Below are 15,865 nucleotides of genomic sequence, written 5' to 3'. Positions count from 1 at the left end.
TGTAACATTGTGAAAATTATCAGAAAATTAATTTCTACCTTTACAGACAAATCTACCTTTACTGGTAAAATTACTACTTACAACTGAATTTTACACTTGTTTGGTTTTTATCAAGTTGGAATCACTGCACTCCAGACCTTCCGCATGCTGTGCTAGCATGAATTCAAAGCAGGTTACTTAATTTCTAACTTGCAGAAAGATTTTAGAAAGGACCTACGTACCAAATCACATCTTTTGGTGTGATGTATATACCACCATATATAGTGGTATATTCTAGTTAGTTGATTAACCAATTATTGAGGCTGCGCAAATCCCATTCCAAGTCGCAATGGATAAATACAGGAGCACACAGAGAACACTGGGTTTGGCTCCCCAATGAAGCTTGAACTGCCAGGTCCCACCACAGTGGCAGAAACTGCACATTTTCTAGCACACACTTAACATCATCTCACAAGAACCAACAAGCTTTTTATTCCAGGTCACATGTATACACGTCACAAGCTTCTCCAACTTCTGAATGCGTAAGAGTTTATTAAAATAAATTAGTGACCACTTCAAGGCCATTCTTCTGAAGACACACAAAGAGCTAGCAGCAGCTAGAGAAATCATTACACAAGTGCTTTGACAGTAACTAGAGACAAACTCCTTCCTGCTTATTTACTCTACATTTCACAATTAACTGGCAGTGAAGAGCTAAGCTACTAAACCCCTGATTTCTAGAACAGCATCTTAATAGTTAAGGAAAATTCAGTACCTGTTTTCTTACTCATAATCCTCATACAGCAAGCATGAAGCTTTGTAAAAACTACAACAAATAACTAAGGCAGCTCTTCACAAAGAATGCACTGTCAAGTTATGAAACCAAAACTTCAATAACTAACAAATCTTTTAAGAAGCCACTAAGCAATATAACTCTGAAATATATGCAGGCATTAAGTCCAGAGTTACTTACACGGCTTTGTGGAACAATTACATTGCACAGTTCCTCTCAAAGTTTCAAAAGAATCAGTATTTTTGGTGTGGGGACATGCATGCATGTACATATATGTATGTAGATACACATATGTTTAATTTTGAAGAACAATACAATGCAAGGAGAGAGGGATGTCCTTAGTGTCAGTGCAAATTTCTTGAACATTTTTCCTAGAACAGATATTTTAATGCCAAAGCAAAACAACTTTGTGAAAACTCAGAAGGGAAAAAGACATTTGTCTAAATATTCTGTTCTGAATAAGGACTTGCACTTAATTTTCTTAACAGAAAGCATAATTTTCTTAACAGAGCACCTCTAAATAAATGAGGTTTATTTAGAAGCCTGTATGTGCTTAGCAGCATTGAAATAATAAAACTCCATTTTGGGGAGCTTAATCTAATTACCATACAAAGAAAAGCCACAGAAATACCTAAGTGTTACCTCCATTTTTTGCTGCTCCTTACTTTCTTCAACTTCGTACCACTTTAATGTGCAAATCCCTTACTTGGACCCTGCACTACTCCAACAGAATGTCTAAATTCTGTTCAGGGAAGAAGAACATAATTTCTTATTTTTGTCAGTGATCGATGAAAATGGTTGGGGTAGTTGGGGTAGATTTTGACAGGTCTGTTTTTAGAAACCCTTCAGACTAGACAAGTTCAAAACAGTTCTAGTTAAATGAAACCATTCCCCCTCACAAGGTAAGAGTACAATAGAAATGAACATCCCATGGAGAACACAACATTGACAGACAAGCAAAGAGTTTTGCTTAAGCAGGGCAGGGAAAGGAGAGAGGACAGGACAGGACAACGAACCCTGAGATAAAGACATTTCTATAAGCAACAGAACTGGTTACACAGGTATGGGACAAACAGTAATTGAGACTAAGTACAGTCTCCAAAAGGTCTCTAAAGGGCCTCTTAAGCATTCTCCAGCTGACTTTTAAGAGACACACCAAGAAAAAAAACCACAGTCCCAAGAACTACTTTCCTCATGAAATTCACAAGTGTCTCATGATGCACAATACTGAATGAACAAGATAATTTCGATCTTATATCTATGGTTTAGCAATCCATATTAGTTTGGTATTTAACACAACACTCTTCCACTCACACTCACTGCAAATCAAGCCCAGTGGAACACACACTGATTCCCTAGTGTCCAAAGCAACTCAGCATGATCCAAGGGTAGCATCACATGAAATTTACACTTAAAGATGACCACAAGGATCAAAAAATAATTTAGGAACTAAAAAGATATACTTACATCTGGATATTCTTTTACAGGCACATATAGTTTCTCTTGTAACTGTACAATAGGTCCCACAGCATCTGGTAATTCTGCACTTCTCTTCTCCGTACTACCATTTAATGTGTCGTTATACATGTCTTTCCGTACTCTGCTAATTTCTGTGGGGGGAAAAAGTATATTAGACATTAAATACAGAAACAGGTTATAATCTATCATGACAATTATTTCCCAAATCTTAATGCCATTTTCTTTCTCTTCTCATGAATATCATAGTAGCTGAAAAATCTGCTCTGGTTTTGTTTTTTTCCTTCTGTTTTGTTTGAGGGTTTTCAGGTTTTTTGGTTGTTTTTTTTAAATTGCAGCACCCATCCTTAAATGTCTTTCATGTCTGTAAATTTGCTGCCTACTCATCCTGTTTATGGAATTCAGCTATTGAAGTTAAAATTATGTGCAGCTCCTCAGAACACTTACAAGATTGTTCACATCATTTAAAAGGTGTATAAAAACAGCTCTTTTATCTATTTTTTTAATAATAAAGCAGATAGAAAGCAAAAAAAAATTAGAAATCAGTACCTAACATAAAAAATAGAAAAATGCATCTACACAGTACTTTTTGCTAGTTATTATTATAGCACTTGGAAATTAGATGGAGCATCTTTCAGCAGAGGGAAACAAGACAACTTAAAGGTGTAGTTCGTGAGCACACGGTATGACAGCTAACTGGTACACACTGTTCTACTGACTACCCCCAGAGAAATAACAAAGAAATGAAGGCAGGTGTCATACGAGGGACCTGGGCAACCTCTCTATGCACCCAGAAGCCCTATTACTTTATTTTAAAGTAATGAAAAACCCCTCAACAGCACCAGGGAATGTCAAAGGTGGACTTATAAGTACAGTTTCTACTGTACTTATTTGCACCTGTATTACTCACACCTTGAGGTATTTACTTGGAAAATATAGTTCAGTAGTTACAAACAAGGTAGTTAAAACCAGATAATTTGATTCAAATCTATGTTAGTGTCACTAAATTGTAATAGTCTGAGAATGAACATAAAACTTTCTTTTGTTCACCGAAAAAGACATTTACCAAGGTTACATTTTATTTCTAAAACTGTTGAATGTGGTATTTGAATTGCTGCTATAATAAGAAATTCCACGTTTCATAACTTACGGAATCCCAAATAGTGTAAAAATGTTCTCAATGAGTTTATTTCAGTATCACTTAAGAATTACTTATAATGAATGTATTAACCAAGTTTCAAACCAAAAACTAACATTTCAACAGGAATGTTCCCAAAGTATTAAGACTTAAAATAGTATGGGCTATACACAAAACCAGGCAGCAGTAATTCCCGTCTTTCACTTAGAATTGCAACAATTGCTTTCAAAACTTTTAGAGAATTTAACATGACACTGAAAACAGAAATCTTAGGTTTTCATCTAAATACAGGAAGCCACAGAAAGAAGAAGTCACTTGAAACTCTAGCAGCAGACAAGAGATTAATGTAACCTCTCTGTTTCATCATCAGTTTCTTCTCGGGCAAATGATTAATAGCTGAGATTTCACCACCTGAAAAGCTGTGGGGTGGGGGAGAGCATCAGAAAGGACACATCTCTGCAATGCATATGCAGAACAAGTTGTTTCTCTGCTGGAAACTGACACAGTCATGTGTACTGTATCATGATTTGGTAGTTAACACCTGTTTGCAATGGGGAACAAATTTTGTCACCATATAATCATTGCTCAAGGAAAAAATCCTCATCTCCTTCTACACTGACAATTTTGGCAACAAGCACAAATTCCTCAGAACTACAAGCATTATTTATACTGGCTTCAGTACATAAAGAAATTCTTTAGTGCATCTCTTTGAACAAATATTACTATCTTTTGGCACACTTAGCTTCCTTTTCATTCTCTTCAGATTTTCCATTAATTTACACTACACTGAAACAAGGTAGGCAGTCAGCAGAAGTACTGAAGTGTAAGTAGCAACGTGGCCATTTTTATTTATAATTAGCAGCTACTGAGTAGCTGCACTGAAAATTTCCTCAAAAATGTATCCTTCATGCTGAAGATAATCACCAACATTAGATACCCTAGTTTTCGTAGGAGAAAACGAACATATATTTTAATCTTTCCCTTGCAAATAATCCTGTATCAGAATTCATGACACTTGAAAGCCAAACATTCAGAACACACAGATAGTATGAGAGCTGACTTGAGGACTACCATTAAATTTTGGCTTGTGTGAAACCTAAGCCATCCATCACACCTCAAACTTCATAGAGAAGGAAGACATCTACCAACTCAAGATTTTCTACTCCACTACAGGCCAGACACGTGAACTTTAGTTTCCTTTGCATGTGTAGGTTTGTATTTTCGCTCTCTACATCCAAGCCAGTGGTAATGGTGACAAACATCAGGACAGGGACAGTCAGATACAGCAGTCACCAGGATCATTGGCTCCTCAAGTGCCACCATTTTTTCTGCTTCTTGGCATTTTTTCTTCTCTCGTCTTAGATACTTTCTCCAAGACCTCAGAAGGAACATTCAGAAGCAACAGATGAAATAACAGGCACGTATTCCCAGTTTTCTTTAACTGCTGATCTGGTCTTCAAACTCCATTTCTGCGCAAGATGTTATCTATTAAACTCTCTTCTCACTTCTCTTACATTTGACAGAACTGAAGGACTACTGCTTAAATGATAAAATAATTAGATCAAATCTCTAGTTCACCCATTCTCTCTCACTTCTGACTATGGAGGGAGTACAGCCTATCTTCCTTCCTAACATACTAGTGCAGCAGACCACAAGCGTTCTCTCAAACGCACAACTCATGAGGTTATCTGCTTGATATGTCTACGGAGTTTTTCCAGATTCTGCTGAATCCTTCTACACATCTTCAAGATTACGTTTCTTTTATGACTAACAGCAGTTTTCTTACAAACCTGCCTCTTGTTTAATCACACCTCTGGTGTCTCAACAAGACTCCATATAAAGTATTGAACTTTGATGACATAATCTATCCTTTTATGGTCTCCATTACACCCAATCCAAGCTTCTAGTCTCTTGAGTATCTTGCAACTTCGCCACTCACTCCAGGCAGTTATGTGTATCAACAGAATTATGCGGTTACTGTATTTTCAGCACCTCCCTCAAGTTTATCAGGAGTGAGTAAGATTTCAGAGAGCATCAGCAGCAGCATGTTAGAGAAGATAAAAGCTCTGTCCTTTCAAGCCCTAGCAAGCACTGTTTTATTCTGTTCTGAAATACTTAAAAATACCTAAAAATCTGAGGAGCAGTGTTAAAGTAGGAAGGTCAAATCCTTCAAGCACACTTTTTTATTCTTTAGCATTGAATTCACATACCATTAAAAAAAAAAAAAGAGGAAGTCAAATAAACAGTCTTATTTAGATTTATTTCACATTTCTCACACACTACCAAGTAGGTCTTCCCTTGCCCAGAAGCTTCTTTGATAGGTCTCTCATGAAATCACACTTTTCAAGTTCATTTGTAAAGCTTTGGCTCCTTCACATTTACAATTCTTTACAGATTCTTCCCTCTCACAGAAAGCCAACTGATTTAAACATAAGGAAAGCTTTACTTTCAAAGTGAACATCTAAGTACAATTCTAGGTACTTTACCTCTATTTTAATGCTGCAGTGGTAATTACATTGCATTACACTCTAGGGATTTAAAAGAGTGTTAGTAAGGAGAGATACTTCATTATAATAGTAGATATAACTTAAAAAAAAAAATTGCATACAGCAGCTTCCCCATACCTCTAAAACCTGTGAGTTCTGCAAATGCAGTAACAGGTCTCTGAAAGGACCTAAGTACCCAACTCTACTGTAGGCAAAAGCAGAAACACAAGAAGAATTTCAAAATCCACAATATTCACCTTTAACAATGCTCTGGTCTGTACACTCTAAGTAATAAGTTTAGCAGTAAATGACACATTTGTCTTGCTTCCTCAGAGCAGGGTAGTGGAGAAAGACACTTAAAAGAAAGACAAACTGGTTTCAATACATTTCCCTTGTTCCACCTTAATATGGCATGACCTAGCTAGCCATGGCAGCAATGACATGCATTTTGGTCCAGAGGACATTTTTCTTCCTCTCTTTCTGAAACTACACAAGTAATGTAATCTTTTGTTCCCTTTACCTACAAATCGTATTTTTCAATTTCTCTAATACCTTTCTAAGATATGTTGTGAAGCAGGATTTATTATTTCTACAGTTTACATCTGTCTATAGACATGTACTTTTTTGATTTCTTCGTTAAACTTATAGTATTCTTCCCTCTTGAAGGCACAAAGAACAGTGTTCATGTGAGTGTTTGTCATCACGTTAAAAACCATCAAGAAGTTACTCATTTTCAGCAGTCACTTATTCCTTCAGAGGAACTAAGACTCTGCACATGGGCTTAAGGCTGCTGGGTTGCAACACAAAATGGGTTTACATAAACCATTCAGCAAGAATATTCACACTAGGAAATCACTGAAAAGACTCAAATCCTTCCTCTCCCACCACTTTGCAAACCACCTTCCTCAGCAGTGGCCACAGCTTTACTGTTTGTCACCACAAAAGCTTCTTCTAAATTACATGGTTTTATCTTTTGGAAGAGCAGCAGACTTACCATTTTTAAACATCACTGTAGCTTAAGCTAGAACTAAGAATTTGAAAACCTGAAACAAGTCTTCTGATGTTAACCATTTGTTCCAATTCAGCTACATCCATTTAAACAGAGCTAAACTGATGCCATTCTCAGCTTATGTTTCTTTCCCAAGACCATGTTGAGCCATCAACACATACAGAATTTAATTTTTGAAACCAAGAGATGAGCACCTTAAATATCATTCATTGTTTTTACAATACACAGCAAGTAGGGGTGGAACAAACCAATAGCCAAAATCAGCAAGGGATACAAAATTAATCAAAACACTAACCATGCTTCTAAAACCAATAGGAATGCTTCTTTAACCAATTGAAGCACCAGGCTTTTAAATATTCTCAAGCACAAGCTAGTTTCCATATGAAAAAATAATAAAGTTAGGAGCAAATGCTTAAAGTGTAAGAGTTATGGTAAGAACAGTTATGTTCCTATAGCTAAAAATCCTCGTGGAACTTGGAGCTCACTGATGCACAGAACATTCAGTTTCAGTTTTCTGCTTTCTCAGAGAAATCAAGTTATGCCCAAAATTTCAATGATACCAAATTTTTTACATGCAGCATAATTTTATGTATTTTGACAGGCAAAAATAATTCTTATAATTTTTTTCTTACAGACTGTGACAATAAAATGAAGCACAAATAATGCCTTCAGTATTTCCACAACAGTTTTTTGCAAGAAGTGAAAAATTCTGCTATCAGAGACCACCTTAGTCAGTCCACTCAAATGCATGTCATTAGCATGCACTGCACTGTGGGGCAGGTGAGGAATTAACTGAATCAAGTATCTTCTCATTCTTTACTACTATGCAGTTTATTTTTTTTTTATTGCAACAAAATGTGTGCATTAAGTTAATATTTTTACAAAGTGTTTTTATTGCACACCACTACTGCTAGATCATCTCTCTAGGCATTTGGGAGTTATTTTTAAACAAATTTTTTTTTCAATTTTTTTCAGTCAGATAAGTCCATAAACTAGAAAACAAGGGTTACAGACGATGATATACAGACATAAAATTACCACTTTGTAGGATACAAATCCACAGCCTACTGATCCATGATTTATACAGGCAGACGAGCAATGCCATATTCCATTAAAGCATTACCCATCAATTAGATAACTCCAACTAGATACCAGTTAGTTTCATATCATATACAGTGTGTCAAACAGCATCCAATAATATTGTAAACAATATGGTAAATGTAACTAATAATGGAGAGGAAAAGTAAGTAACTATTATATTCTACTTTTATTTAAAATCTCTGGAGACAGGGGAATTATAATCCCTCTTGAAAGTGTTCTAAAGCCTAATGCAGAGCGTGTACTCAAACTACAACATGAGTTGTGAGCATGCTGAGTGCATCCCTTGCACAAAAAGAATCTTGTTGACACAGCACGTCCTAAATTTAAATACAACTTTTAATATAAAAAAATTCAAAGAAAAACCAAAGTGACATCACACCATTAATGCACTAGATGGATAGACACTTTCTCCCAGAAGAAATGAAAAAGACTGTCGAAGTACTCCACACCATCACTGAGAACAGGGCACACAAATCATTCAGGAGTGTCACCAAAAAAAAAAAAAAAGTGTTTGCATTTCAAATTTCAATTCAACTTTTAATGCCTTGGAAAAACTATAGGTTCTTCTCCTTTGCTCCTCAGAGCCAATCTAGCAGTACACTTTCGATGATTAAACTGTCAGTCCAATGATAAGTGTGCAGCATTTTCAGCAATTTGTCAGCACTCTTGGTGTCAAAATTCAGTCATTTCTTTTTGCAAGAAGAGCCTGTAAAACTCCTTCTTTTGTGGGCAGTTGTAAGGTCTGTATCAAACTGACTTCAAAATCAAATAGAGCATACTCATCTGTTCTCTTTGTATAAATGTCAACAGAAAGCTTTAAAGTGCTTTATTATTGGTGGAACATTGCAACTCATGTGTTTTCTAATCTAGCAGCTTTAGTATGCTTACTTGGCAAAGAAATAGCTGGTTTTATTCATCACAATTTTAACAGTCTTCACTGTTAACACCAGTGCTGTTTGCTACTACTGCTGATGTAGCAGAAATAGCAATGCTAGCAAAAAAACAAGTCATTTTTAATATCGTGCCACATGGACTTGTACCCCGCATGCATCATCAGTACACAGTCTAAAATGCTGGCAAGCATTTACACCCCCCCACCTCTGATATTAATCAGTGAAATGCCTGAGCATCAGGCAAACAAGATTCATAGTGTCTTTCCTTTGGAAACCAACATGGAGTTAAAGAAAAATTAGACTTAGGATCAAGCAAAACTGATAAAACAGTCCATTCCTGACAAATTTTCATGTATCAGCAATTTTGGTCTAGAGCACGACACTGAACTCTGACATAATTAACTGGCAAATTTAAAACAGTCGTGCATTTGTTTCCACTTAGTAAAACCTGCATTTATGTTATTTAACATCACGGTATGTCAGAAAGGCCAGAGCAGGTCTGAAAAAGTCCATCAATCCTGCATTACAGCTGCCTCTGACAGTCTGCATTTGCTTAAAAAAGTAACATAGAGAAGATTAAATACAGTCTCCTCATATTCTTGGTAAGCTCCAAAAGCTATACATTTGAGATGAAGTTCTTCAGTATTTGTCTCATCATATCCCAGAATTATGCTATGAAAACCTAAATATCTTTAACATAAAAATCAGTTTATAAATTCCCAAGAGGATACCTTAAAGAACTTTTCAGCAATCTACTTGGCATATTCAACTAACATAATACAGCAACTGACATACACTATCCATCCACGCAAATGAGTACCACTGGAAAATGGAAAGTTTCTCGAGGTGAGTAATTAGCTGATAGAGAAAAAACTGTAAAACTACAAGTCTATCAGCACAGCATGACTGCTGAAGCAGATCTGGTGGCCCGTTTTTGTATCAGGCTACATTACTACCATCTCAAAAATCTACTCTACCTCCCTTTAGCAGCAATTGCCCCTAAATACTTAGAGAATCATAGAATCAATTAGGCTGGAAAAGCCCTCTGAGATCCAGCCAAACCTGTGACTGAATACACCAACATATCAACTAGAGCACAGCGCTAAGTACCATGTCCAGTCTTTCCTTGAACTATGTCCTCTTGTCCTGTCACTAGTTGCCTGGGAGAAGAGACTGACCCCCACCTGGCTACACGCTTCTTTCAGGGAGCTGTAGAGGCTGACAGGGTCTCCCTGAGCCTCCTTATCTCCAGTCTAAACACCCCCAGCTCCCTCAGCTGATCCTCCTCTGGAGGACTTGTGCTCCAGCCCCTTCACAAGCCCCACTGCCCTTCTCTGGACTTACTCCAGGTCCTCAAGCCCTTCCTTAGTTACAAGCAGCACAGCTAAATGTACATCAAGCTTCTAGATCTATTCAAAGTTTTTGTTTGTTTTTCTTTCCATAGCCAGTAGCATAAATCAAATGTTTAGGAGGTAACCATAATTATAAATAACTTGAATATCTTAGATGTGGGAGAATCTGCAGTAATACTACTCTATACGAACTACTAATCACCAGAAAGATTAAAGAAAGGAGTAATCCTTTCTATGAGATTTAAACAACAGTGTTACTTGGCACTCTTTAAAAACATCAGCTTGACAGTATCAGCTCAGACAGAACTTCTACGGTTTTAGTTCCTTAGGTGGGTATTTTTTTACAAAAAACAAGTTACTACAGTTTACTGTCTCTTTTTGTTTGAAACTGATCTTTGTGGATAATGCAGATTGACTGGTCTGCAATGGACTTTCTCTACCCACACACCATCCCATACTCCCTTCACAACAGAACCAACTGCTGTCCACTTCCCACAGGTACCTTCTGCATATGAAATAAAGCATATTTACATTCAGTGACTAAGAAATCATGTAATGGGAAGCTCTCCAGTTAAAGCCAGAAGAACATTCTCTCAAAATGTATACTGAGCCCTTGAGAACACAACAGCCTAATAAGCAATATCTGAATCACCTGGATATCAGCACTGAAATCCCACACTATGCTATCCTGTCCATATCTGCAAGTGTCTAAAAGTAAAGGGCAAGACACTGTTTTACAACCTTTAAAACAAAACAAACTTGTTTGTTTAAATTTAAACAAATTCCTGGCAGAGGGAGACACTTCAAAATAATCAGTTTTGAAGATTACTGTAAAATTAAAATTACAGCTCAGTTACCTAAATTATAGAATTGCTCATTCTTGGAACTGAGAAGTAAAAACTACTTTAAACGCCCCCCCCCCCCGAAAACTAAACAGCAGCACCATTTTCTTTCATATATTCAAGGGTGCATGTTAAGATTCACCAATTTCAAAGAGTAACATAGAGCACATGCAGAGTTATTTTCTCATTCTTTGTGAACCATCCACAGTGATCGTCCACAGTCCGAAATTACAAGAAAGCATTCCATTGCTTAATGTACGCTTTGTCTTTTGTATGAATGGAGATTTTTTTATTTTTTTTTACTTCCATGACTACCCAAAAATAATTATCTATTCACTAACACAGTAATGTTATGTGAACCTTCTCTCTATTTTACTAGTTGTTTTAAGGCCGAAGTAAATTTCATACATTTTAACATTAACAAAGGCAATATGAGGAAACATAAAACTTGGTCGCCAATATAAAGTATTTCAGGAAATGTTGGGAAGTGAAGATGTATATCCTCCTATGTCCTCTGTAGATTTTTCACAGTTTTGTATGTCTTTCTATGTCATAAAGCTGAATCTTCACCATGATCACTTGACACACTAAAAAACACTAACTATCTGGACCATGCTCTACATGCTTCATGAGATAAAGGGGAGAAAAAAATTTTAGTTGTTATTAGCTGATTAGTTGTGAAGTATCAACATTACGCATTCTTTATTAAAAAGGATACTATACTGCTATTGAGATGCCAATGAAAACTTTAATATCACAAAAACATGGATTTAAGCACTACAGGTTTTGTATCAGTGACATCTGAAGAAACTATTGTTGGTTATCAGCTGAAGAATTCACCTAATACTTTAAGATATGAAACACCAAGACACGAGAAAGCAAACATACCCCAGAGATAATTGACATAGTTGCTAGCATGTCAAAACAAAGCTATTCCAGTACTTGTAAGAAATGTCCCTCTCTATGTATTTCTGAAGTACAATTTCATAAGAGACTGACCTGACGGCTTTCATCACTTCAACTGGAACCTAATCCATGTGAATAGGATTGAGTAGTGCCTCTCATTCCCAATTTACTTTTTCTTAGCTGATCACATACAACAGCAACACAATCCTCCTTTTATACACACTGCTCCCCATGCACAGTGCTGTTTTAAGTGCTGCCTTACCTGGCTCTGTCAGCACTTTATCCACATGACTAAAAAAGTAACCATTTTTGGTTGGCAAGTACCAGCACTCAAATGAGTCATCCACAACATTAAATACATTAACTATTGCATTGCTCTGATATAAATTACATTATGAAGATGCACTGTGCAACTTCAAATTAACTTTTAAGTATTGGAAGACTTCCCAGAGTTAGTCAGCACATAAACAAGATCTCCCCTTAATCACAATCTCTACTTAACCAAATACATAACCAACACCACAGCTTAAGAAACTTGACAACACAGCTGACCAAACCACAACCCTATTAAGCATTACCTAACTGCTAAAAGATTATACACATCCAACACACCTGAAAACTCTTGAGTTGGATATAGAATAAGTAAGCATGTACCCATGCAGGAAAACACTCCAAAATGTAGTTCTAGAGTAGTATTCCATCCAGACACATGAGTCCATTTTTATTACTATGCCAAATTTCAAACACATTGAAGAACTTTTAAAAAACAGCGTGAAAGTCTGTAAGACATATGACAAGTTTACCACAGACAGACAGCAGCAGACTAACCCAATAATTATAAGTGCTCAAGAAACAGAGCAACACTAAGTTGGGCTCCCCGTGCAATATTCTGCATGGGACTTAATCAAAGAAATTTGGCTAAAACATGGCAGGGAAGTTGGAACTAGATGATCTTTAAGGTCTGTTCCAACCAAAGCCATTCTATGATCCTATGAAATGGTGACTCCTAAAAAAAGCTCTTCAACATATAAGCTAAAACAAAGTGACAATAGCTGTGCCAAAAATAGAACTAATTAGAAAGAGGCTGATGAAACATCATGAAAAACTTCATAATTATTTCAAGCACCACTCTTAAAAATAATCTATTACAAACAGTACATATGCTAACAGGAACAGTTTTACCTTACTGCAAAATGTAATTTATTATACAAACACAACCAGTGGCAAAAATTTATATATGAGAAATATAACTCAAAAATTTAGCAATGTCATTAAATACTTTAACTAAGGTATTGAAAGGAGTTAAAAATGCTTGTGTTTATGCTAGGTAATACACACAGAAAAAACCTACTTAAAAATTGTCACCGAGTTCCTCTATTACAACTGTTAAACAAGTTCATTCTCATGTTGAAGTGATTAAGATAACCAGTCAGCTTTGAAAAGCTGATCATTTTTCATCAATGTAGAGAAGAAAAAACAGTGTGCTTGAATTCACTACAAATACATACACCTGAATAATCTTCAAAAAGATAAATATACCTATGTAAACATGGTTCTCTGGGGAAGTGAAACCTGGCAACAATCAAACTAAATCTTACATGACTGAGACCTAAATTTAAGGTTAAAAAAAGTAGGCTGCTGGCAATTGTAATTCTTACTAAAGCTGAGTATTTTTTCAGACTTGAACATAAGTTAAAATGAAGTGACATATTAGTATACTAATCTTACTGTTATCCATCCTTTTGTACCACACATTAGTTCAGCCATCTGACTCAACACATTACCAACCAGCAGGAAATCAGCAACACAACTAACTCTTTCTAAACATGCACAGCCAGCAAAACTTTTAGAGAATCAACTACTGCTACCATCATCACCCTCTGACGAAATGAGAAATAAGAACATGGCTACTTACGTTTCTTTTACTGCAGTGAAGAGCATTAACTGTTATTTGTCCTATTTTATTTTCTGTTATTGCACATAGTGAACAAAATGTTCAACTTAATTTGCATTAAAGATGTTAAAATCTCAACATCTTACATTAGATCATCTTACAAAGTTTCATTTCTGTCAAGAAAAAACTCCACTAAGAGTATTTTTATGCTATGACAAAATCCCATTGACTATCAGAGGTCAAGCAGCTTCACATTCTTTTTGCTCCTTTACATGGTAAACAAGTACCTGCTTTTCAAAAGTTACAGTGCTACCTGCTCTATTAGGTGGATTCTCACTTCACCAAACACAGAACTACCTCACCCCCTTCACCCATAAGAGAGCTTTCACTCAGAATGATGAGAATGCAGCTGGCCTGCCTACTGTGTAAACAGAACTATTTGGTTAGTGATATTTCTCTAGAAGTATTACTTCTAGAAGTAATCAGAATAAAAGAGAATAGGCTGAGCCTTCTAACCATCCTTCTTGTTCATTTCACACACATTATTTCATTTGCATATAGCATCAGTCCCCCATTAGGCAGATCTGCCTTGGCAGATGAGGCAGCCAGAGTCAAAACAGCCCTCAGAATATTTGGGTCAGCACAAGCCTAAACTACCTTGGAGATATCCTTGAAGATACAGAGGTCACTTAGGCCCTTTGACAGAAGAATCCAAGTGCCATGGTTATGTACACTGTCACAACAGCAATCCACTCAAACCTAATAAAACAAAACCACAGCCTTTCCTCAAAAGAAAACAATTGCACACTCTTCAGGAATGTGAAGAGGTGACTGTTCCTTGATAAACTACTAGCAATATTTTTAGAGTTGCACAATGTAACTATCCTGGGAACTATGACAATATTATCATATACCCTTGGTTCCAAAATACCAAAAATAGCCATTATTAATTGAAATAATTCTTCAGACTTCTAATCCTCAATGACTATTACTAACCAGTAACAAGTACTGCTACTACTGCAAATTTAGGCCCTGCCTTCAGACACCACATCAATAACATATCACCCTCAACAACAAGCCCAATGCCTCTTTCTGTGTAAATAAATATACACTGTCTTGATCTACACCTCATTGTTTATGTTAATATTCTCTGTTTCAACACAAGAGGAATTTTCTAAAAATTCTGAAAGAATCACACTCTGTTGGGAAGTCGACTTTTATGAACAATCTCATGAAAAACTATAAAGAAATGAAACGTGATTTTTTTCCTTATGATATTCAAGACCTGACGAAACAAACAAAAAAACCACTAACAACACTTCACAGAACTGCTGCCTGAGACTCCCCAGTAGCAGAAACATCACTCTTTCAAAACAAGCATGCCTGAAAGTTCTCAACTGTGTGCATCTTATGGATCACTTTTACTGCCACGAAACAACCGAGCTCATACCTGGTAACTTGCTAAATTCAACCAGTCAGCTAGGCTGGCATTTTTCCATCTAAAGACCTCTGCCACATGAAATAAGGTATTAACTGACAGCAGAAGAAGATACTGTCCAGCAGCACAGGAGGAATGAGACAATTTGCCTCTGGGTTTCACAGATATTTCCTGACAGCAAAGACATGGCAAGACTCCAAAACTAGGTTTATTCCAGGCTCTAGAAAGCAGTTTCCTCTAGTAGACATATACTTCTTGTTTTCCTGTTTTCCTGATCCCAAACCTTCTCTTACTGCCAAACTGTCTTTTCTCCACACTCAAGTTCCATTTTTGCCTATGGAAGATAGAATTCCTCATTCCTTCAGTTATTTCTAGTTTCCATTCAACATTGTTCAATACCTCTGAAAGTCCACAAACCATGAGGGATGGCTACAGCACTAGATTATTTTGCTCTAACAGAGTATCATCCTGTTTAAAAAAAAATTCTTTTTAAAAGCTGAGATTTGGTAAGAAAGCCAAGCTTCTGCTTTCAACACAGGAAACTCAGTCTGTTCTTCT

At 36.4% G+C, this 15,865-nt stretch overlaps 1 protein-coding gene across 6 annotated transcripts in view; it reads right to left on the bottom strand.

Annotated features, from left to right (window-relative positions):
• The window catches only part of QKI (QKI, KH domain containing RNA binding), a 150,398-nt gene that overhangs the window by 111,556 nt on the left and 22,977 nt on the right, over nt 1-15,865 (bottom strand). For all 6 annotated transcript variants that reach the window (XR_014850805.1, XM_085055326.1, XM_085055328.1 and 3 more), the window contains exon 2: nt 2,240-2,382. Coding sequence is in view for 5 of the 6 variants with exons in the window: in XM_085055326.1 (XP_084911452.1) it covers nt 2,240-2,382 (143 nt within the window). In the remaining variant the exon portion in view is untranslated. The remainder of the gene's footprint in view (nt 1-2,239; nt 2,383-15,865) is intronic.

Source organism: Lichenostomus cassidix, chromosome 3, assembly GCF_008360975.1.
Source record: "Lichenostomus cassidix isolate B80296 chromosome 3, HeHo_3.0, whole genome shotgun sequence".
Taxonomy (NCBI): Eukaryota; Metazoa; Chordata; class Aves; order Passeriformes; family Meliphagidae; genus Lichenostomus; species Lichenostomus cassidix.
The sequence above is the reverse complement of the archived record's forward strand: the minus strand, read 5'-3'. Positions and strand labels throughout refer to the sequence as shown.